Source organism: Canis aureus, chromosome 31 (assembly GCF_053574225.1).
Source record: "Canis aureus isolate CA01 chromosome 31, VMU_Caureus_v.1.0, whole genome shotgun sequence".
Taxonomy (NCBI): domain Eukaryota; kingdom Metazoa; phylum Chordata; class Mammalia; order Carnivora; family Canidae; genus Canis; species Canis aureus.
In genome coordinates this window covers 16075695-16100037 of record NC_135641.1, presented here as the reverse complement: position 1 = coordinate 16100037, position 24343 = coordinate 16075695, and the positions used below count along the sequence as shown (strand labels likewise).

The 24343-nt window shown below is 53.7% G+C and overlaps 1 protein-coding gene across 1 annotated transcript; it reads left to right on the top strand.

Moving 5' to 3' along the window:
* Positions 1 to 138: 138 nt before the first annotated feature.
* Positions 139 to 16708, top strand: TRIP13 (thyroid hormone receptor interactor 13). The gene is made up of 13 exons (XM_077879671.1): positions 139 to 313; positions 1270 to 1435; positions 2897 to 3026; positions 3977 to 4032; positions 4773 to 4863; positions 6137 to 6209; positions 8711 to 8774; positions 9533 to 9619; positions 9843 to 9949; positions 11540 to 11693; positions 13947 to 14059; positions 15195 to 15264; positions 15709 to 16708. Exons 1-13 carry the CDS (start codon positions 222 to 224, stop codon positions 15802 to 15804), a joined length of 1299 nt encoding a protein of 432 aa, XP_077735797.1. The 5' UTR covers positions 139 to 221; the 3' UTR covers positions 15805 to 16708.
* Positions 16709 to 24343: the final 7635 nt, after the last annotated feature.

Below are 24343 nucleotides of genomic sequence, written 5' to 3'. Positions count from 1 at the left end.
GCGGGGCCGCGCCGGAAGCAGGCGCCGCGGCCGGAAGTCGGCCCTCCCCGCCCTGCCGGCGCCTAGCGCTTCCGGGTCAGGGGTCGGCGCGCGGCACTTTCAAGCGCCGGCGGGCGGCGGGCGCGGCGGCGGCGGGGGTGCTGGTGGCGGTGGCGCTGCAGGGCGCGAGGCGGCGACGGCCACGCTCCGGCCGGGCCCCCGCTGCTCAGGGCGGCGGCGCCATGGACGAGGCGGTGGGCGACCTGAAGCAGGCGCTGCCTTGCGTGGCCGAGGCGCCGACCGTGCATGTGGAGGTGCACCAGCGCAGCTGCAGGTGAGCCCCAGCCCGACCCCGGCCCCGACCCGGGACCCGGACCCGGACCCCGACCCCGGCCCTGACTCGTGCGGGCGCTCGCACGGCGCGAGAGAGGACGGGCTGCGGCTCCGGAGGGAGCGCGGGGCCTGCCCCGGGAGATGGGTCTGGGCCTGGGAGCAGGAGCCGCCCTTCCCGAGCTGCTTGCGCCCCCTGGGACGCTCCCGGGCTCCGAGGGTCGCAGAGCGGGGGGATCTGGGTCCCAGGGCCAGCCGGGGTCCCCAAGGGTCCTGAGATTCGCTGCAAGCTGGGCTTCTCTCCAATGAACCACACCCCCGGGGCTCCTGGCAAAAGGCTTCCCGACGCGCTGGGAGGTTTGCTCTTTCACTGTAGCGGTCAGAGCCGGCCCTTCCTGAGCACTGGCTGTGCACTGCCTGGTCCCCAGCACCCGGACGTGCTGACCCACCCTCCCGGCCTGGTCCCCAGCACCCGGACCTGCTGACCCACCCTCCCCGCCTGGTCCCCAGCACCCGGACGTGCTGACCCACCCTCCCGGCCTGGTCCCCAGCACCCGGACGTGCTGACCCACCCTCCCCGCCTGGTCCCCAGCACCTGGACGTGCTGACCCACCCTCCCCGCCTGGTCTCCAGCACCTGGATGTGCTGACCCACTCTCTGGGCCGGGTCCCCAGCACCTGGACCTGCTGACCCACCTTCCCAGCCTGGTCCCTAGCACTGTGGGTGTGCTGACCCACTCTCCGGGCCACTGGTATAGCAGAAAGCACTGCTGCCACCCCTTTCTCTGAAGGAGAGCATACAGGTCCTGGATCATCCTCCAAGCACTCCCTGTAGCTGCAAGTCAGGTGCAGGTGGATCCGTAGGCAAGAGCTGTGCCATCTGCAGTGGCCTCACTTGCAGGCTTACTCTCACAGTCTAGTAAGCTGAGCCCTTATCCTCTTGTCTCCTTTATTTTCCCAGCACTGCAAAAAAAGAAGACATTAAGCTGAGTGTAAGAAAGCTACTCAACAGACATAATATTGTGTTTGGGGACTACAAGTGGAATGAGTTCGATGATCCTTTTCTGGCCAGAAACGTGCAGTCAGTGTCTATTGTCGACACAGAGTTAAAGGTGAAAGACCCACAGGTAATTGGTTCACCATGAAGAGGAATCCCTCATCCCCAGCTGAATATAGAGTCAGCATCACAAGGGCACCTGGCTGGCTCAGTCTGGGGAGCATGTAACCTTGGCCTTAGGTTCAGCAGTTCAGGCTCCACATTAGATGTAGAATTTACTTTTAAAAAGGAAAAAAAAAAACCAACAAAGTATTACAAATATTTGCTTGCTTCTTTGGTGATGTGTTGTCAGAAACTGGCAGGTTTATCTGTTGGCTTTTAAGAGGAGCACGGCTCTGTAAAGAGCCAGGTACTGAAGTGGATGTGGCCTTCCTCTTTGGATGCCGCACAGTGGGGTGGTGGGCTGTGCTGATGAGACCCCCGCCCCGGCCCACTCCCTGTTCTTGTGATCAGTGGGGGTCTGGTGTGCTCACTGGGCACAGGACCATAGGAGACGTGGGGGCTGCAGAGAGGAAGTGGGCTTTCCTTCTAGAAGGTCCTCATTTAGTCCAGTGTGGACTACTCACTCACCATCTTTGCATGAGAGGGTAGATGCTGTGGGGCCTTTCTGTCACTATGAAGACAACCCAAAGATGGGAAGATGCAGCACCTATGTTTGTGTGGTTCACGTCTCGTAAAGAATCAGTTTGTAGGATTGGCTTGGCACTGAGATTTTGCTTGCAAGGTGGACCTCCCCATCTGTATGCTGGGACTAACGTTTGTGGCTATGTCAGTTTTATCCGTCATCCTAGATTTTGGCTAGCCAGAAGGAACCTGATGAGCTTTCCACAGTGTGGAGGAAGGACAGCTTAACAGCCTAACTGGAGCTAGTAACCATGTTAATGTTCTCATCTTTGACCCTGCAGGTTCAGCTAGAGGAATTGTCTTGATGACAAGTGCGTGGTTTTGTAGAGATACGTGAACGACTTATATATGTTGTTAAGAATAGTTCTATTTGAAATAATTGTTCATCAGTCAGAGGTTGGCTAGGCAAATGATACATCCACACCCAATGTGGAATTGCTAGGAAAAAGCACTGGTCAGATTCCCGTCTACTGACAGAAATGTTTCCAAGCTCTACCGAGGGGGAAAGGCACACTTAGAAATCTGCAGTCAGATGTATTTTGGTCAAATACGTGTGGCTGTGTCATAGACCAGAGCATGGGTGAGGCGGATGTGGAGGCCTTTGGCATTCTTCATTCTGTGTTTTTTGTATTTTTCCACCTATTTTCAGGTTTATGTGAAACTTTCATGATTACAAAGAATAATTAAGGGCTTTCTTGAACAAAAGGGGCGGGGAGAAACAATTTAAAATTAGGTAATCCTAAATTTGAACATAAAAGCTTCTCTTCCTGATCTAAAAACTGTTTTTTGATATTCTGCACGTTTGATCTTTGTTTTTGGAAATTACCATCTAATTTTGATGAGTAGAATTAGGAAGTGAGTTATTTTCAGTTTGCATGGATTTATTTGATCTCTTTTCTCACCACAGCCCATTGATCTGGGTGCTTGCACAATTGCACTGCACGTCTTCCAGCTGAATGAGGGTGGCCCCAGCAGCGAGACTCTAGAGGAGGAAACCGAGAACATCACTGCGGCAAGTCACTGGGTCCTGCCTGCAGGTGCGGGACAGTGATGGTGGGCGGGCCACACCCAGGGACACAACATCAGATGCCGGCATGTGACTCTCCCAAGTTGTTAGCTGAGGGGACTGTATTCATCCCTAGGCTTTTGGGATGTTTTATTTCTTAAAGATGGAAAACATGTCACATAGAGGAGAGGAGAGGTCTCCACTGTGAAACTGTATCCCCTCAGGCAGGTCCCTCTGAGCTGGTGTGGATTGAGAATCTGGAGGTGTTCCTTTTCTGCCCAGTTGGTCACCTGCTGAGCCACTCTTTGCTCCCGCCTTCTCTGTGCTTCTCTGTGGACTTTGCCATAGTTCTAGCAGGTGGAGTCCTGGGGTTAATTCCCTCCTTGGAGTTTATGTCTGAAGTCCTAACAGCTGGACTAGACCGGCCGCTGCCCTGCCCCTGTGCTGGCTAGCAGGGAGAGTGGTCATGGGCCAGGGTCTGCGCTCCTGGCAGAGTGCAGGTCCACAAAAGACAATTGTGTGTGGTAACATGACAAGAAAATAACTATTCTATTGAATTATCTGTCAAAAGTTACGTGACTGGCAGTTATTTAACATCTTTAGTTTTGGGCAGCCCAGGTGGCTCAGCGGTTTAGCGCCGCCTTCAACCCAGGGTGTGATCCTAGAGACCCGGGATGGAGTCCCACATCGGGCTCCCTGCATGGAGCCTACTTCTTCTTCTGCCTGTGTCTCTGCCTCTCTCTGTGTGTGTCTCTCATGAATAAATAAATAAAACCTTTAAAAAAAAAAAAAAAGCAACAACTTCAGTTTTAAGAAGAATTGAAATTTTAAGAAAAGTTCAAAAGTTTAACTTTCTTATAGTAAGAATCTCAGCCAGCCACACATGGAGCCATGGAGAGCATCCGTGGCTCAGAGCAGACCTCATAGGTCAGTGTAATGCCTCCTTTCCTAAAATTAGGTTTTTGTTTTATTCTCTCCCAGCTGAATTCCATGGGCTTTGGGACAGCCTGGTATATGATGTGGAAGTCAAATCTCATGTAAGTTGCTGTGCTATTTTCCAAGAAGGCCGGTTGTTTAAAGTGGGATCAACATTGTATTGCTCTTAAACATCTTGTAACCCCTTGACTCCAATAGGCTTTGGGAACTTAGGTCCACCTACAGCCCATGTCCTGCGTATCTGTCCTTGGGTTGTCCCCCAGCAGAGTCAGTCTCGGGGAGAAAGGGGAAGGTGCCCAATATGAAGACAGCTTTCATTGATGGTGCTCTTAAGAACCCACAGGGACTGGGAAGGCAGGGCTGGGGGCAGACAGAGCAGGTGGGCAGGCCCAAGTGAGCACCAGCTCCTCTGAGCCCCCTTCAAGGGGAGGAGTCCTTCTGTAGGCTGTGGGGGACACTGGAGGCCCAGCCCCCCAGACACAGAGTCCTGGCTAGTGTCCTGAGCACACATGCTGTGGCTTACCCACTGCTCTGTTGTCCCCGAGGTGGGAGCTTACTCATCACTTGATAAATCTCGTCATTCTGTATCATCATTTTTAGTCAAAGTGACCTTCGCATTTGTCCTTTGTGCTTACAATAGTAGCAGCCAGCCTATCCTCCTGTTTTGAGTTTCTTCTAAACCGAGAGCCTGTGAGGCATCTGCATGCAGTGGTGCTGGCAGCCTCTGAGGGGTGGCCGGGTGCCCATCTGCCCTCCTTGGGCATGAGCTCTAGCAGCACCTCTGGTGGGAATTCTCTACCCTGTCTGCAGCTTTGACTGCATTTTACCTTTCTTCACTCAGCTCCTCGACTACGTGATGACAACTTTACTGTTCTCAGACAAGAATGTCGACAGCAATCTCATTGCCTGGAACCGGGTAGTGCTGCTGCACGGTAAAGCGTGTGGGGTGTCACTTATATAACAAGATAAACTGTGAAATCGGGCTTTTTTATTTGTCCCATTGACTTCTTTGAGGATTTACCATTCTGTTTTTTGATGCAGCCAGAGTTGTCCTAGAATGTACCTTCCCTGAGGAGCCAATCTAGCTCACATTACTCGGGGCATCTGCTACTTGACCCTTCACTTGGTGGCCACCCACTGCCTTGGGACTTTCCTATGTTATTATCAAACTTTTCAAATAACTGCCTAATTCCCCCAAGTGATCATACGAACCTTAGGGTAGAAGTTGCCTTGTGTTTCTTTGCAGTATCCTTAGAGCTTTACTTTGTGACCGTAAACCACAACAACCATACTTTACTGAAATTCTGTCTGAATCTTCTCTGAGGAAGACACTGGGTTTTTTCTTGATGTCAGTAGTTTGAAAGGAATCCAGAGAATACTCAAATGATAGTGAGGTGGGGTGCAAAGTAATTAGCTTCTTCCACCAGTTAAGGTTATAGGCTGCTGTGCCATCTTAAAGTGTCTTAAGCAGCAGATATTCTCAGCACTACTAGTGCTATTCTCAGTCCTACTAGTTCTGAGTTGGTGATCCACAGGTATTCTAATTAGTGAAAGAGCTCATTTTCTCTTTAGAATTATGTGTTTTTATTTTGTTTTGTTTTTTAATTATCAAGACCGTGTGCAGAAAATCAGAGTTGAATGTCTCTGCGTTACCTGACAGATGCATTTGTTCTACATTGGTAGAAGGCCCCATGCTAAGTGGCACATAGGGAAGAAGCTGTGGGAATGGGGGGGCCCTTGCCTGGCCATGGTTGTGGTTGAGTGTGGGCCTCAGTGAAATGATTGCCACGAGATACACTTGACCTTTCGCAAGGTGCCTCAGTGAGCGGATTTTATAGAGGACCGGGACAAGGATGGTGTCAGTGAAGACAGCGACCAGGAAATGTAGTGCTTGCTTGGGATGCTGAGGAGACCCACATGCCAGGAAGCAGTGTGGTGTTGGGGTCTTGGAAGCTAAGACCAGAGACACAAGCTGAGTTCAAACTAGGAAGAAATGGAAAAGACTCGTGAAGCCTGTTGTTGACATTTTGTGACATTCACCCTGCTGGCAGACTTCTTTGTGAGTCAGCGAGCAGTACTTGGGGTGATAGCATTCGTAGCATTGAGCGCTGCTCCCCATTTTGTCTGCTGCGGGTAATGCAACTACTGTTATTTCAAGAAACCTGTTGCAGAGCTGACTTAACATTTGCTTGGGTTTTGTTGCAGGTCCTCCGGGAACTGGAAAAACATCCCTGTGTAAAGCATTAGCCCAGAAACTGACCATTAGGCTTTCAAGCAGGTAATGTGGTAATTCGAGAACGGAGAGCTGGACAAGATTGCCTGTTTCTCTGTGGCACAGAGGGGTTTTTATTTTTTCATTGATGTCCCTTGACCCACACGAAATCCCTCCCTTTCAGGCAGGTTAACTAATGCCTCTGTACTCAGCAGTGCCCTGAGACCCTTCTCAGTCATTTTAAATTGATGGTGCTGGCTTTACTTCAAGTATGTGGTCTTTCTGGTGACTGTCCCATACACGTCAGGACACGGTGTCTGCTCTCAGAGATGGAACTCAGCGGCAGCTTGGGATGCATACTGCTCTTGCTGACAGCACTGCTCTGTCACCTGGGAGAGGAGTGGCCAGCCTCTCAGAGTGGGTCTGTTTCTCCATCGTTGTGCTTAGGCACCCTGTGCTCGTTTTTTCAACTACCCCCCATTTTCTAGGAACCCATTTATTCACACGTTCAATCGCCTAATATTGTCCCATGGCCACTTAGGTGCTATTTTGTCTTAATGGGCTTTTAGAATTTTATGTGTTCCATTTTGGGTCATTTTCTAAAATATCTAATCTGCTTTTAATTCCATACAGTGACATCTTCATTTCTGATGGTGTTTTTCTTTTCTGGAGGCTCTGCTTGGTTCCTTTTATGCCTCTCAGGTCTCTCATTGTGCTCTTGCTAAAATGCTCAAGCACTGGCATTTTGACTTCATTCTCTACTAATTCCATCGTTGTTGTCAGTTCTGAGTCTCTTGATTGACGGTTGTTTCTCTTGCTTTGGGGTCAATTTCTGCTTCTTGTCCTATAGGGTAAGTTTTGATTAAAGGCAAGCATTGTTTTTGTTGGGTTTTGTTCTAGCGAGTATTTCAGTTACTTGTGATTTGGTGTGATCCTCTTAAGGTTTGTTTTTAAGCTTTGTTGGAGAGAGCTCTAGACCGAATGTTGAACCGAGGCCCTTCCGGGGTCTCAGCCTGGCACCCTGAGTGATAGCAGGTACTGTCCACTGGGGCCATTGGGAACGTGAACGTCCCAGCTGCGAATGCCTGGAACTGTGTGGCTCTCGGCTCTCCGGCCTCATGGGATTTCCCCTTTGAAGCATACTCTAGTGTTCAGAAAAGACCCAGAAGGACCCCGTGATGATTCCTAGAGTTTTAGTCCTGCTTATCTGCGCCCCTTCTTCAACTCTGCTCTGCAGACCCCAGCTGCTTCAGGCTTCTGGAACTCAGGCCTGTGTGTCCAAGTCCACCCAGCGGCTGCGCACTTCTTGGGTCCCCTCCAGGGTTGTGGTTGGAAGGTGCTGCAGGCAGAGAGCCAGAGCAGTTGTTGGGCTCCCTCAGTCCCGTGTGGGTTAACAGTCCTTCATGTCTGCTGTCCAGTACCTTCACATATGCTGTTGCAGTTTTGTCTCTTGTTCTCTGGTTGATTAATTTGGAGAGTTAATCTGATACTTATTGCTCCAGTATGACTTTAGAAGAGGGAATCCTATGAGGTGTACTTTAAATTAATCTATTTTACTTCTTTTAAAGGATTTAAGTATTTTTATGTAGGGAAATTGCTCTATTTCTACTGTTTATTCTATGTTTAACAACTTGGTTTTCATCTTGACTTATTGAAATGCACCCATGTTTTCAAGATCTCTTGGGGCCGTTTCCTAAAACACCAGAGACTAAGGATGTTACTAATAAATACATCTGTACAACCATCTAGAAATATGCATTTATTTTGTGGCTTATAAATTGTAAGAATAAAGCTTAGCCTTTGTTGCTTTTCTTATCAAAATGCTTTAGAATTAAACATTAACATTCAGGCCATCTTTATATCGTTAGGTTGTTTCTCTCTTTCCTCTTTTGTAAACAGAAAAGAAGTGATTTGGAAGTGATTATTTTTCTCGTGTGGACTTTCAAGGTGCAGGGGACCTGGCTTAGCTTCCCTTCTGCCTCAGTCTCACCCTGTTTGATTTTAGTTAGAACTAAGCCCATGCAGGTCTCGGCCACCTCCAGTGTGCAAAGAGGGTCAGCACTAGATTACAGTCAGTATGTGGAACGTCACTATGACATTCACTTTGGAGCGTCTGGGCACCCCAGGGCTCAGGCAGTGATTCTGTGTTAGGAAACAGATTGTCACGCTCATTTTGGTTTTACAGAAGAAGGAAAGCTTATTCAGCTCCAGCAAACAACTTCTGATGATGTTTTGTTTTGCTTCTTATAACACTAGGGGTGTAAACTGTGAGTAGGTTAGAAGTAAGGGAGATTTTACTCTTGCTTTGATTCAAATGAAGCTGTTATTCAATTCAAAACACTTTGTTTGCTTCAACCAGAACCACCGACCGTATGTCATTAAGTTTTCATAATTATTGGAGCCCTCGTTAGTATTATCTTGAGGTGATTCATGATTACTTCCAGCCTGGTTGGTAGCTGGTGATATAACCAGTTAGTGGGCAGTGTGAAAGAAGGAGTGGTTGCCACTGGAGGTGCCATAGGAATGATTTATAGACCGATTGTCTTAACTTTGTTTTATCTTCCCAGGTACCAGTATGGCCAACTAATTGAAATAAACAGCCACAGCCTCTTTTCTAAGTGGTTTTCAGAAGTAAGTATTGGCATCACTTCTACTTCTCAGGATTGCTGACCACGTAGTTGAAAAGGTCCCACGTAGTAGGCAAACTTCCTTTACCAGGAGCATTAGAAATGGTAACACATGACAGTGGGGCTGAATTAAGGGTCAGAGAGAAGTCCCGGAACTAAGCAGTAACTTGGAAATAGTGTGAGACTTGAGAGGACCCTCTGCTGGTCACATCCAGACCTTTGGGTGGGGCAGATCCTCAGCTTAGGGAGGGGACCCACATTCTAGCAAGGGTCACATCCTCAGCTGAGCATGCCCTCGGGGCTCAGCCAGGGTGATGTTGTAGGGGCCCCTCACCCGGGAGAGCTCTACGCAGGTGCCTGTGTCAGAAGATCCCTCTGGGGTGGTGAGCCAGTATGGGGAGCCCCTGTAAGGTGTGCACCCACCAGCTTATATGTTTGCATCCATGACCCATCTTGTTCCCGGTCATGGGGACGGTGTGTAAAGAGAAGGAGGAAGTGCACTGAGGTGTGAGGCGCTCATGCCAAGTGGCCCGGAGCTGAGCCAGTGTGGGTCCAGACTCGCTGCCCTGGCACATGGAGCAGGACAAGGTGGCATGTGGGTCAGCCTTCTCCCATGTGGCCTCACCTTCTGGGATTTAGGGATTTCTCCAAGGGGCCCTCAGGAGACAGTGGGCTTGTGGGGCCCCCTGGCTCAGACCGAGCTGGGTAGGGACCACAGATTCGAAAGTGCAAGTCAACACTGAAGGATCATTTCGGTTCCAGAGTGGCAAGCTGGTAACAAAGATGTTCCAGAAGATTCAGGACTTAATTGATGACAAAGATGCCCTGGTATTTGTGCTGATTGATGAGGTAAGCATGTCTGGACATCACACCCGGGACTGATGCAAATCCAAGCACTGGCTGAGCCTGGCCTCCATCCGGCATTGCAATCACGCAGCCCGCTCCTCCTGGGCGTCCTACGCGGGGCGCTCCCAGCATGGCAAGCTTACACGTGCATGCACCTGTTCCTCACTTGCTCAGTTGATGTTCTTGGGGCAACGTCCCAGGGGAACCTTTTGTCCCGTCCCCACAGGTGGAGAGCCTCACGGCCGCCCGCAATGCTTGCAGAGCAGGCACCGAGCCTTCAGATGCCATTCGCGTGGTCAACGCCGTCTTGACCCAGATTGATCAGATTAAGAGGTAATGGTGATGTGGTGGCGGCACATGAGGAGCCAAGGCAGAGTGTGAGGGGCCTGCACACCCCTAGGTCTTAACTTCTGCCTCCTGTTTATGGAGATGGGGTTGCTGCTGCTGAGTATTGGTTCTGTCTACGCCCATGTGAGGTAGTGTATCTGTTACATGCAGAGCTTAGGAATTAAGTACTTGTACTAAACTACTAAAAACATAAAGCGAAGCTTGAGTGTAAAAGGTGGTCACAGCTGGGTTGGGGCCCTGCCCTCCAGAGTGGCACTCAGGAGCCAGCTTGCTACGTGTGGACTTGCAAGGAACTGAGCTGTACTAAGGGCTCTTTGCTCCAGGCCTTCGGGGAAGTTTCACCACAGAGAGGCTCTGGTTGCCTAAGATACTGCTATCGGCTGTTGGGGTGGGCTGCGAGGCCACTTGTGTGAGGTACGGGCCCACCCGTACCTCCTGCCCTGTCCCCATCTGGCTTCCACCCCCACCTCCTTCACCTGAGGGCCATTGCTCTCCAAGGAGTTGGCGACAGCATCTGACCCCGGCAAACCTCTCCTGCCTCCACTCTCCAGGCCACCTCAGTTTCTGCCGCTGGCCTCTCCTCTCTTCAGGCGGCCTGGGCAGCCCATGCCTGGCCTTCTACCCTCTTCTGTCGCTCAGCCTTCAGAGGCCTGTGGTCTTCCTGGGCCAGGTCAGGTGCACTCATTCAGCACTGAAACCCCCACATCCAGGGCTCCCAGGGCATGGATGGCTTTGTGGGGTACCACTACTCGAGCCAATAGGTGGGGCCCCACGCCCCTGGGACCTTGTAGGGTAGGCTCCAGAGGGGATGGTGACACGTGGGCGTCTGGTCTTGTGCACCTTCCTGTCCCCTTTACTTCAGGTCCCTCGGGGTGACTCTTCCCAGCCAGCCTTCGTGTGGGTCTGACTCCTGGGCTCCTAGGATCCAAGCACTCCCTGCCCCCACCCTCACTGGTTCACCCCTGCTCACCCTGCGTCATGCATCCAGCAGCTAAAGCTGGCCCTCTGGCCCCAGGGGACCCTGCGGCGTCCACCGCCCGCGAGCCCCCGCCGCTGTCTTATACCTGCTCTGTGCTGGCCCACATCAGTGAGCAGACTAGACAAAGGTGCCTTTTCGTGCAGCTTCGGAGCTAGAGGGGAAGGAGCTGGTACCTAGGATAAATAGTCTGCTTCATGACATGTGGAGGTCATGAGAACGTGTTTAGAGCAGTTACTGGGCAGGTTGATGGGGGTGGTCAGGGCTCTGCACACAGGTGAGAGCTGGGCCGGCTGTGGCTGAGGGAGGAGAAGGACAGTTGAGGTTGGGGGGGGGGGTGGCGCTGGTACCTAGGAGAACTTTCCAGAAGGCAGAGGAGTAGAGGATCTGCTTGGTGTCCTGTGTCGCCATCAAGAGAGCCTGGTGGAAGTCGGAGTCCGGCAGGTGCTCAGGCATGAGCCTCGGAAGGCCTTATGGGCTGGTGTCGGGACATGGAGTGCAGCCTGCTGGAACGCTGGCTGAACACTGGGACCTCCAGGAGCAGGGGGTGTGAGGGAGTCATGGAGGCACCTGGTGACTGGCACGTCCTCTGCCTCCAGGCACTGCAACGTGGTGATTCTGACTACTTCTAACATCACGGAGAGGATTGACGTGGCCTTTGTGGACAGGGCTGACATCAGGCAATACATCGGGCCACCCTCTGCAGCAGCCATTTTCAAAATCTACCTCTCCTGTTTGGAAGAACTGATGAAGGTACTGGCTGTCCTTTCATTCTTTTAGCAGTGGATTTCTGGTGTTCTGTTCTGTTTGTTCCCTAACATAGCTCAGAATAGATCTTCCAACACGGAGTTAGTTATCTGATCATGACGTTAACCCTCTTAGGTTGAAAACTGCAGTTATGACTTGCAGGTTGAGTTAATATTTGAAATTGTGGCCACTGATTCATTAAGTCAGCCTGACTAGAGGTCACAGTTCACAGGGATCCTGATTGGAGGTCATAGCACACGGGGAGGTCAGCCTGACTGGAGGTCACGGTGCTCGGGGAAGTCAACCTGACCAGAGGTCATGGCCCACGGGGAGGTCAGCCTGACTGGAGGTCACAGTTCACAGGGATCCTGACTGGAGGTCACAGTATACGGGGAGGTCAGCCTGACTGGAGGTCACGGCCCACGGGGAGGTCAGCCTGACTGGAGGTCACAGTTCACAGGGATCCTGACTGGAGGTCACAGCATACGGGGAGGTCAGCCTGACTGGAGGTCACAGTGCTCAGGGAGGTCAGCCTGACCAGAGGTCATGGCCCACAGGGAGGTCAGCCTGACTGGAGGTCACAGTTCACAGGGATCCTGACTGGAGGTCACAGCATACGGGGAGGTCAGCCTGACTGGAGGTCACGGTGCTCAGGGACGTCAGCCTGACCAGAGGTCACGGTGCTTGGGGAGGTTAGCCTGACCGGAGGTCACGGCGCTTGGGGAGGTCAGCCTGACCGGAGGTCACGGTGCTCAGGAAAGTCAGCCTGACCAGAGGTCACGGCGCTCAGGGAGGTCAGCCTGACCGGAGGTCACGGCGCTCGGGGACGTCAGCCTGACCGGAGGTCATGGCGCATGGAGGAACCCCGCCTGGCACCACGGAGCTGGGGCCCCAATGCCCCCAGCAAGGATGACGTCACCCATGGTGGGCATGGGAGAACTGGTCGTGGTGTGTGCATCCCACCTTTTCTGTGGCAGAGAGAAAGGGAGGTGCCCTATGGAGCTGTGATTTGAGGTCCTTGGTAAACTTCAGAAAGTGTCGCTGTCGGGAAGTCGGCATGGTGAGATCCTGCCGGCAGTCACAAGGGCATGGAGGCTGTGCATCCAGGAGATGCTCTAAGGCTTAGACAAACGTATAGACTTTTCTAGGAGCTGAGCATGTGGGGCAGGGGTGGTTCTTTAGATGGTTTATAGGGAATGAAGACATTCTGGTGGCCTAGTGCAGATTTGGCTGCTCCTGAAGGCTGTCACCTGAGACTGGCCCACTGTGTCAGGAGCCAGCAGTTCTCGTGTGCCTGGATGGCCTGTGTCGCGGGCGGGGGGGGCAGTCCCAGGAAGGCTGCAGGGGGCCTGAGGGACTGTCACTTTAGAAAGAGGAGAACAAGGAATGCCTGGGTGGCTCAGTGGTTGAGCGTCTGCCTTCGGCCTAGGGCGTATGATCCTGGAGTCCCGGGATGGAGTCCCACATCGGGCTCCCTGTATGGAGGCTGCTTCTCTCTTTTCCTGTGTCTCTGCCTGTGTCTCTGTGTCTCTCATGAATAATAAATAAATAAAAATGGAAGGAAGGAAGGAAGGAAGGAAAAGAAAGAGAGAAGGAAGGAAGGGAGGAAGGGAGGAAGGAAGGAAGGAAGGGAGGGAAAGAAAGGAAAGAAAGGAAAGAAAGAAAACACTCCTAACACAAACCATGTTTCTTAAATTTACCCACAGTCTTCACCAACCCTCCAAAAAGAGTTCACGTGAGGAGTCATTCCACAGTGGTCACTGGGCACCCTGATGCGTTTAGCCTGGGCGGGAATTCAGGGGCCCAAGTCCAGGGTCAGGCTGCACCATTGGACCACACAACAGTCTGATCATAAAAATTATGCATGGAGACTGTCCTAGAAAGGCCAGCTCAGGCCAGGTCCTGGCTCCTGGGCCAGCTCTGCTCTCCTGGGCTAAGGTGTAGCACTGAAGCCAGGACCAGGCAGGCCTGGGCCCCCCAAATCCCTCCCTGCCATGACAATGCAGTCAAGACACCTCCTGACCAAAGGCACAGAAGAGGGTGGGCTGCTGCTCCCTGAGGCGTGGTTTTCCCTGTCTTGGAAGGAGTGGGGGTGTGCATATGAGTAAGAGGGGAGCGGCCGGCAGCTGGTGTGGCTGCGCCCGCACTGCCATGGGATGGCATGTGGTCGCCTGCTCCCTGGGTGCCGTCCCCGTGGCTGACAGGGAGGGCACACTCTGCCCTGCCGAGCCTGCCGTAATGCCCTGTCTCTGTCTCCAGTGTCAGATCATATACCCTCGCCAGCAGCTGCTGACCCTCCGGGAGCTGGAGATGATTGGCTTCATTGAAAACAACGTGTCGAAGTTGAGCCTTCTCCTGAGTGAAATTTCAAGGTATGAATTGACTTCGTTGCACCAAGAAAAGTGCCTCCGTTGTGGTGATGGGCAGGGCGTAGCTGGCTGTAGCAGCCTGAGGTGGCAGTTTGCTGTCCAGGGGCAGGGAGTTGAATCCTGAGGCCTCTGTCCTGTACGTGTCAAGGGCCCTTGACCACCGCGGTCTCGGGTTCCTGGGCCAGAGTGTCAGCTGCCCTCCCACAGGTGGCTTTCAAACCTTGGAAACAGCACGGTGCTTCTGTCTGTAAAGGTAGACATTCAAATCAAGGCTCTCGACATCTCAATGGTTTCTAAAATGGTATTTGTAAAATGTGTACAAACTGTCAAGAAGAAAACATGGGAAGCTTCTGTTTGAGCAAGCGGAGTAAAGAACTGCAGCGTCCTGTGCTTGGTGCTTTGGGAGGGGAAGGAGAGAGCACACCCAGAGCCCTGGCTGTCAGGAGGGACGTGCTCTGCACTGAGCCTCGAGGGGGGGGGGCCGCACGTGTGTGGGGGCCCACGACTACAGTGCTGTCAGCCTCCCAGATGGCTTGGGTGATCGAGGGCATGAGGAGGGAAGGCAGGGAGATGGAGCAGAGCCTCAAAGGACAGAACTGTGATAAACTGGAGAGAGATGGGGTGGCAAGGGGACCTCAGCTGGGTCATGCTACAGAGATGAGGTGACCTGTGTGCAAGGGGACCAGGTGCCCTGTGTGCAAGGGGACCTTAGCTGGGTCATGCTGCAGAGATGAGGTAGCCACAGTCCCCAGGCCGCGTTCTGCCCAGGGAGCATGAACTTTCTGAAGCCATGAGGCTTGTGGAAGGTTTTGAACAAAGGGATAGCCTGATGAACATTGTTTTTTGGGTAAATCTGTTGAAGAGATTTAAACTGATTGACAAGGGGCCGGGAGGGGCATTCAGACACTTGTGCAAAAGTACTAGACTCGGAGCAGCCTGGTACCTGGGGGCTGTGCCGCTGGCGGTGCCTATGGTGTCATGTGCGCGCTCCAAGGCAGGTGGCATGTCGTCCCGCCTTGGGCCATAGCTGGGGACTGGGGGAGACCAGCCCCCTTCGAGATCCACTGGTGGGGGGACAACGTTCAGAGATGAGGGAACCCGGCTTGAACCTGTTCCCCAAACCTGGTTCTGCCCACAGGAAGAGTGAGGGCCTCAGTGGCCGCGTCCTGAGAAAACTCCCTTTTCTGGCTCACGCGCTGTACATCCAGGTGAGTCTTCCGCGGCCGTCCCTGCCTCTGGCTCTCTGCCTTCCCTGCCACTGCTCTGTGTGGCAGGGCAGGGCCTCGCTGGGCATCGCATGGGACACCATCGACCTGATTTCTCTCCATTTTTAAGAGATGGGCTCCTGGGCAAGAGGAGGCTTATGGCTCGCTGCCTCTGTGGTGACCAGGGGGTGCTGGCAACTCACACACGTCCGTGGCTCACTGAGAGCCATACTGGCCCTCCCTGACCCTCGCTGACCCTCCCTGGCCCTCCCTGGCCCTCTCTGACTCTCCCTGGTCCTCCCCAGCCCTCCCTGCCCCACTCGGAGCACCCATGCAAAATAGCACGGTGGAGTCCCCCTGCCTGCCCCATGCTGTGGCTGTGCCCCTGCAGCTGCTAGTGGCCCTGGCGAGGGCAGGCACAGCCCACGTGCCCGTATCTCCTTCTAGGCCCCCACCGTCACCATTGAGGGCTTCCTCCAGGCCCTGTCTCTGGCAGTGGACAAGCAGTTTGAAGAGAGGAAGAAGCTCTCATCTTGCATTTGATCTGGGCTCCTGGCCCCAGGATTTCTAATTGTGAACACGACCGGAAGTGATGTCACTCCTCACGGCAGCAACTGCCCAGAAATCTCCCAACACTCGGCCCAGGTGTACAGGCCAGAAGCCCACAAGGCTGAGCAGTGTTCACAGACATGTGTTATTATTTACGTGTTTTTAAGACAAACAGCCTGTTGTGTTCACTGTTTTGAAAGACGATCACTTAAGTTCTGTCTTGTAAAGAACCGTCTTGTGCTCATTTCATTCTGTGTCTGGTCGATTGGACACAAAATGCTGACAAATGCTGGAAGAAGGCAGTTAACATAGGTTTTAAGAAACAAAAGAGAAAACTTACCTCCTTAAAGAAGAACGTAATCATAGCATTAAACATGCCCACCTCACTGAAGCCAGAAGGCAGCCTTTGCTTCCTGCCCCGAGCTTGTTTTGTTTACCGCAAACATTTCAGACCCATGAATAAAGAACACCCTATTCCTGTGTCCTGAGACTTGAGACAAAAATTGCAGGTAGAGCATTCTTCGCGATACTCTGCTGGTGCTGTTTGAGGGAAAGGTTCAGCCTCCGCGTCTGGGGGCCGGTGCCACACCCCTTGGCGTCTGCAACAGGTGGTGTCGTGCAGCCTGTCGTGCAGTAGTGCTGCCTGTCGCGTCGTTCCTTCCCTCACGTGCCCGTGGCTCCAGTGCAGATTCACATGAACAATGTAAAGTAGCTGAGAATCAGGGTGTCTCATGGAATGCCAGGTTTTGCTCTTATCTGATGTTAAAATTCTGTTTGTGTTTTATATACGTCTCTGAGGAACATGTTACTCTTTGTTACAGAACTTTGTAAGTACTAAAACTTTTTCCCCAGACTTTTCTCACTCTGAATTTTATTAAAATATTATTCACATGAATAATTAGCCTTGAACCTGTGCCATGCTTTGAGTTGTAGGAGGGGCTGTGCCCGTTTGTGGGAATGGCACCACGAACCAGATTCAGAGCCTGGAGCCTTCCTGCCTGGAGACCAGAGCCTGGCCCTCTGGTTCCCTTGAGACCCTGAAGTGGGGGTCAGGAAAAGGGGCGCACCATGCTCCAGGATCAGGGACCCTGAGACAACTTCATCTGGCCAGTTTGCTACTGAAATGCCTGCTACCTGGGTGCCCAGATGGAAGGAAGGGGCCAAGGCCCTGGGCTGGTGCAGGTGGGCAGAAAGACGGGGGTGTGGGGGGGGGTAGGTGGCAGGGGGAGGAAGGGCCCGGAGGGACAGACCAGGTGGGCACAGGGCCCTAGAGGCCAGCCCCACAGGCAGAGGATGATAAATCTAAGGGGGGGTAGGGTCCACCAGACCAAGACCCGTTTCTCAGAAAGTAGTTTCCAGACGCTCTTGGGTGCATCTGATGCGTCTGCCTGTGGGCCACTAGAGGGTGACACTGCCCCATGCAGTGGGACAGGAGGGGTTTCCAGGGTTCAGCAAGGGCCCTGGTGTAGACAGACCAACTGGTCAGCAGAGGCCCTCTCTTCTCCCCATGTAGCATGTGTGTCCACATGTGTTTGTGCCTTGGGACGTGTGTAGGTACGGACTTCCCACCTCTTGGGAGCCAGCAGGGGCCGCGGGGACACAAGTGTTCTCAGTCTGTCATGCTTCCTTAGGACCTAGCTCACCGGTGAGTTTAAGAAGCTGTAGGGGCCAATCCCACCCACTCAGCTGTCCTGAGGGGCCTGCTGGAGACGGGTGGGCCAAAGTGTAAGAAGGGGGCCACACTGGGCCCCCGGACAGAGGACACAAGCCCAGTCTCCTTCCTGGCACAGGCTGTTGTGGGCACTTCATGGGTGGTGGCCCCAACTCCCCACGTGCTCGTCGCTGGGCACGGCTAGGTGCTCCTAGGGGCTCCCTGCCCTGGGGGCAGGTTCTTGAGGGGCAGCTGGACCATGTCCCTGTGGTGGGCAGCCCATTCCGCATTGGAGAAACAGGCCAGAGCGCTGCCTCCCTGCCGCAGCTGCCTGGGGGCCGTGAGCTTGATCCATGGGGAGATGAGCACCACACAGGCAAGGTCTCTTCTGAGTCCTCCAAATCAGGGAGCACGAGCCACAACCCGAGGCCCCCTAGACCACCGTAGCCACGAGGCTGTGCCTGGCGAAGGGGTGTGGGCACCAGGGCCAGTGGGGCCACCGCATAGCCAAGCCTGAGGATGTCCACGGTCATCACAGGGTTGTGGTCCCAGAAGTTCCAGGCAGCGAATGAACAGGAATGGGAGGGGCGCCCCCTGCCCCCTTCTACCACGTGCTGCTGGAGGCTGGGTTCCCAGGTGGTCTCCTGCTCTCTCCCAATGGGCGGGACCCGATGTAGAGAACTCGGCGCAATCTCAACAAGCGCAGCCAGGAGATGCAGGTGGCGCTGTGGCCATGTGGGCCCTCAAGCACCGAGGCCTGGTCCCTAGCCCCCTGTGCCCACCCACCCTCCTTGGCTGCCATGGCTCCACCTGGCCTCCAAGGGCCTTTGCACCAGGGGTTGCTCATTCCCCGGTCTTTGCTGAGGGATCCAACCCCATGTCCCAAGGAAGCACCTGAAGTCCCGAAGGCTTGCAGGCCTGTCTTTCCCTCCAGCTCCCTCACAGCATCCTGGGGTTGGGCAGGTCCCCAGCTGTGCTCTTCAGCCCTGGTTTGGGGCCATGGCTAGAGGTTAGAAGGTCCGACGGGTCTGGGGTAGACTCGGGGCCCGTTCACCCAGACGGCATATCCCTGGGTAATGGTCTGGGATCCCACAGGGGCACTGAATGGTGGGGTCTCCACAGAGCACTCAACCATCTTGGGTCCAGCTGCTCAACCACAGAATTCTCTGCTTTTCTGCTGTGTAAGCTGTGCTTCCCTGAGCATCTGCAGACTCTGGCCCTCACGCTCCCCCACGGTCATCCCTTTCATGCACACAGGACACCCTCGAACCTTAGTAACCACCACCCACCGCCCTGTCCTTGCATTGGTCATTCCTGCGAGCACCTCACACCCCTCTGGCTCCTGTGCAGGTGACAGCCAGCCTCCTCTGTCCCTGCTGGCTGAGCACCTTCCCCACCAGGTGGTGAGCACCCCACCCAGGGAAGAAGCAGGATTTGGCAAGGACGCCTTCAGACTGCCAAGCAGACTCAACCCTTTGCACTTAGCCACAGGGCCACCGGAGCCAAGACGGGCCATCGGCAGAGGCCCTGTGGGGAGAAAAGACTGGCCCCTTGCACTACTGTGGGGGTCACTTCGGAGCAAATGCGTCCCATGGATGCTGGTGAGAAATTCAAGACTGGGTGGCAGAGGGAGGTCTTCGTGTCTCGGCACAGCGAGCAGCATGGGTACCATGCTCCCTTGTCCCTCTTGTTGCCGTGCCCCGCAGGGCCACGACCTGGACCAACAGTACAGATGGAACCTTCTCTGCCTCGCGGGCTCTCACCAAGGGCTGGAAACCCTTCTCCAGCAGGTGAGTCCCATCTGCAGTCATGTGCCCATTTTCGCTGCCACGTGAGTTTCCAGCGTGTGGCCAGGGTTCCTCTGCCTCGACCGCAGGAGTGGTCGCTGGGCGGCCGGCTTCCTCTCTGCAGGCCGTCACGATCGCAGGCCTGTGCCCCAGTGTCGAGCTGCGGCGGCGCCCACCCTTCAACCCCCTCATCTGAGCTGCCATTTCAGCCTGGAGAACTGTCCATGACCTCAGTTGCCATTTCCCATGAAGTTCTTTCTTCTCTGTCTCCTGATTATGGTTTATGACAAAACTCCACTGCCGTTGATGAGCTGGGCCCTTCTGGATGTCGTAGCCGTGGTTTCCAACTGGAATGCACCCTTCTCTACCGTCACCACATATCATGGGAGCGCTTCCTTTCCCACCAGCTTATGGAATGGCTATTCCTGGAAACTTTGCTTCTCTTTTCCAGAGTCATCATTTGGGGCTGGTATTGCCTGAGTCTCAATCCATGACCGGATCCCCTCTGCCTTTGCCTCCCGACTTGTCCTTCGTGGTCAGACACCTTCCTCCCTCCGTGATCTCTCACTTGAGCCTGGAAATCACCTGTCTCCGCCACCTGCCTGCCGCGGAGCGTCTGCTGCATCTACAATTGTGGCTGACAAGCCACATCTCATCCACACGAGCCCTCCCCTCCCGTGAGGTCTGCTTTTGTCCATCACCCGACTTGTGAATGGTCACCGGAAACCCCCCTTTCTGTGTCACCTGAGCTCACACTGGCACCTGGGGCCTTCCTCACAGGTCACAGGAGTTTCGTTTACACCCGGCAGCCTTGGGTGTCCTGTCATCCAGTTATCGTTTGTGACTCGTGGTCTCTCCTCACCACCTGAGTCATCCTTGCTGATCAGAGGCTGTCTTAGTGTCTGCAGTTATTCTTTCGTATGAGAAGCCTTCCTTCTGTAGCATCTGAGTTATCAGTAATGACTAGAACCTTCCTCATCAGCTCCCACGTACCTCTTGAAACCTCTTCCCGCCCTGTGGGTGGCGGCTGACGACGGAGTCTTCTGTGCAGCCACCTGTGGCTCTGTCACCTTCCCTCACTCATCCACCTCCATTTGTCGCAAACCCCTGGAAACACGGCTCCCCAGCATCTGGGCACAGTGTGGGGCTGGAAATCTCTGTCTGCCCCACTGAGTTACTAGGACTAAAATCATTCTCTCTCTGTCAAAGCCGAGTTCTCCTTTTTGACCAGAAGCTTCTCTCCACGTTAGCCGAGCCGCCATTGATGGCTGCGGCGGGGTTCTACCTGGCGCACTGACTGAAGAGCGGAGGCTGTCTCTACCCCAGTGGCCATCCATGACCAGAGGTCTCTACGGGCTGATTTACCACATGCCCTGGAGCCACACTCCCTCTGCTGCCTGTGTCACCGCTTGCGACCAGAGAGCCCTTCTTGGCCATCTGAGTTACTTATGACTGGAAACATCCCTTCCTTACCGCCCAGGTGTCATTTCCAAGCGGCAACCTTGTCTTTCACCTCCTAAGCTTTCACACACATCATGAACTGTTCCTCCCGTCTCCTGACGTGCACACAGGAAACCCTCCTCCTGCATCCCCTGACTTGTCCCGGGGTGGGAGGGTCCTTTCTCTCCTTCAGGTCCTCCCCTGTGGACCTCTGTGCCTCCATCCCCAGAGCCTTGCGCTGCTCACCTGTTTGGCTCTCGATGGTCTTCTTGTCTTGGCCCAGCAGTGTTTTCCTGGAGAAAGCAGGCATGTTGAATGGCCGCTGTGAATCCGCACATCCTGACTACTCTCTGGAGTTAGTTTGGGGCACAGATGATCTTTGTCGCTTTAGTTTTCTGTCTCCTGGGAAGGAGCCCACTGAGAGCGTGTGTTCCGGGAGCGCTCCACGAGGCCAGGTTACCCAGGATGCTACGGGTCTGCTTGTCCCCGAGCCTTTCCTCTGTCTCCCCAAGGCCATGAGGGAAAGGAGGCCCTCCCTCAACCACTTGGGTCAAGTCACTTGCGCTCACGTACATCAGTGTTTTGGTTTCTTTTTGAGTTTTTCAGAAAATAAGGGTGTTTTCCGATGCTTGTCACTCTGCCATGTATGGTGCCAACAGCGTGCAGCAGCCACTGCTCCTGGCCTGGACCAGGCACGTGGGACCCTGTGGCTAGGGGCGCTGGGGGAGGTGGGGACCCCACTGCCCTGCCAGCAGCTCTGGAGAGACAGTGCCAGCCCGCAGCTACTGTGCCGAACCACACATGGGGCCCTAACTGCATTGCCTCCTGGGGGGCTAACCTGCTTGCTCCCAGCTACAAGTGGCCCTGTGAAATGCAAGCCCAGTCTGTGGGCCCCTTCATGCTGGATTCAGTTCCTGAAGACTGCCATGTGCTTGGCCCTTCACCTGGCCCAGGGAGTGGATGCACCTGTGCCCACGCTGCCCTTGGCTCTGACCTTCACTGCCGCATGGGACACTGTGATAAGGAGTGACAAGGGTGGAGGAAGTCTGGAAGGGAAGCCAGCCACTGATCTCACAGCCATCCGCTCCCTCCCCAGCCCTCCTCCCTGGTCGGCCTCAGAGCCCAGGGAACCCAGGAGAGCACAACCTCGGCCACAGAGCCACCCTCACTGTCCCCCACCACATCCTGTCCCCCACCACATGCCCTTCCCCAGGTTCCTTTCCCAGGGAGCTGAAGTGCACTCACTTCTCTTGGGGCTGGGCTGCCTTAGCCATCATTGATGAGTCCTTGTAACAGAATGTTATTTTACATTGACTTGTGAGTTTTAAACACCCATGCTTAAGGCAGGCACTGGCTTTGGACTATCTTAATTTTTTCTGTTGCTTAACAGCCACCTAGACTGATAATTTATGCCCCATGTAGGTAGAACCAACTGTGCTTGGGGCTAGAGAGCGAGGGCTGGCTAATGTCAGCACTCTCCTAGGTCAGCTCTCTGTATGCTGAGGTGGTGCTTGTCCCAGCCACAGATGTTCACCTTTATTAGGGCTATCACACGTAATGTTTCCATGTCATACTTCCTACAGGTGCCCAGGGGGCTGAACATCATGAACCTGTCCCCTGTGAGCACCTGTCCCTGTGTGCATGTTCACCTAGAACTATACTCACCTGTGAGCAGGGTCCCCTGTGATTTGGGAAAGAACACATGTTTAAGTTGTTAAATCAGGGCAGCCCAGGTGGCTCAGTGGTTTAGCGCCACCTTCAGCCCAGGGTGTGACCCTGGAGACCTGGGATGGAGTCCCACATCGAGCTCCCTGTGTGCAGCCTGCTTCTCCCTCTGCCTCTCTCTCTCTCTCTCTCTCTCTCTCTCTCTCTCTCGTGAATAAGTAAATCTTTTTTTTTTTTTTTAAAGTTGTTAAATCAAAGTGAGCTGAAGCAGAACACATGGCAGGGCTTAGTTTATTGTACCCTGTGATTTGGGGACTTGCTGTTAACACATTGGGTAACTCGGGGAATGGGTGGTGATAGCAGGATGGTCCCCTTCCTGCATGTGCTGGGCCAAGCTGGCTGCCAATGGGAGTGCCACGAAGCCCCAGCACCGTCTGGGTCAGGAGAGCAAGAGCCACTCTAGGGCAGGATCCGGCCTCCCACCAGTCTCTAGCAGGGTTATTATATTTTCTGCTGACACACAACATCTTTTATTTCCCTTTTGGAGGACAACTGGCAAGTGATTGTCTAGTTTTTATTCAACTTAGCTTTTGGAACGGAGGAGAAGGAGGACCTGTTGCTTACGTTAGATGCACAGGTGGGAAAACTCTGGCCACATCCTGATTAAAAAGACAGACTTTTAGTGGAAACAGTGATGCAGGACACTGGGGCTGCCTCCTTGTTCTGAGATCAGTTTCCTCCTCTGGGAGATGAATGGCTGCATGTTCACTCAGCGTGAGAAGTATGGTACTGGTAACTTTCAGCCACAGGTCACCAGCATCACTTTAAAATGGTCAAAGGCAAAAAATAAATAAAATAAATAAAATAAAATAAAATAAAATAAAATAAAATAAAATAAAATAAAATAAAATAAAATAAAATAAAATAAAATAAATAAAATAAAATAAAATAAAATAAAATGGTCAAAGGCTTTGATCTCCAGATGTGTGTAGGTAATGACCAAGTCTGTCCTCATCTTCAGGAAAAATTGGAGTTGATGCCAGATTTGCTCAACACAAGCCCATCAGTCGCCAGGACCCTTAAGCAGCCGGGGCTCTCAGACCCTCAGGGACAGACCAGGGGTCCTGGTATTAGCACATATCCCAACAGGTGAGCCCCATCTGGCCCCCATCTGATGCATGTCTGGCTCCAGTCTGGTCCCTCTCTGACCTGTCTGACCCCTGTCTGGCCCCCATCTCACCCCTGTCTGACCCAATCTGACCCCTGTCTGATCCCTGTTGACCCCACCTGACTCTTGTCTGGCTGCCACCTGACCCCCGTCTGGCCCTCCCTCTGCCTGGCACAGCAAGTCCGTCCCTGGGGATCAGCCCTGGCACCTCATCTGAACGAGGGGACAGTGGCCTCGAGGGCTGCCACACAATATTTCAGAAAAAGCACGTCCTAAGTGCCCGAGTCCCTTGTCCTTCTGGGTTGTCTGCTCTCTCCCGTGACCCCAGGTGCAGGTACCGACTCTCTGGCCCTCTGGCCTCGAGGGCTCCACCCAGGCCCCTTCCGGCCCGCTGGCACCCTGTGTTTCAGGCACTGAGTGTGTCAGTCTGTTTCCTGTGTGTCCCACTCCTCCCTGTAGACACTGCCACTTGTCTTGGGAGTATAGTTATGGACCCTGTGCATACTTCATTGTTAGCCTGGAAGTCACCCTCGGACGGCTCTTCCAGGGGCTGCTCGCAGGGCGATGCCTCCCAGGTCCCAACACCTTTGCCTTCTGTCCACAGGCCCCGTTTGTTCAGTTTTATTCAGCTGTTTGGAGTGTTGTCTGTTGTCGATGCTGAGGTCATGACACTTGATCTGTCCATCACCAAGATGCGCCTCAGGGATCTAAGGCCAGAGAGTAGTCTGGGGGTTTAAGACAGCTGGTGGCTGAGGCTCGATGCATCCTAGATGCATCCTAGGACGTGGCCACAGGCTGGGAGGCACCCAGCAGAGGCAGGAC

Excerpts from the sequence above, each read along its gene's own strand:
- TRIP13 (XM_077879671.1), top strand. The coding sequence starts at position 222 with ATGGACGAGGCGGTGGGCGACCTGAAGCAGGCGCTGCCTTGCGTGGCC. Across the intron at positions 4,033-4,772 it reads ATGTGGAAGTCAAATCTCAT|CTCCTCGACTACGTGATGAC; the intron begins GTAAGTTGCTGT and ends TTCTTCACTCAG. Across the intron at positions 9,620-9,842 it reads TATTTGTGCTGATTGATGAG|GTGGAGAGCCTCACGGCCGC; the intron begins GTAAGCATGTCT and ends CCGTCCCCACAG.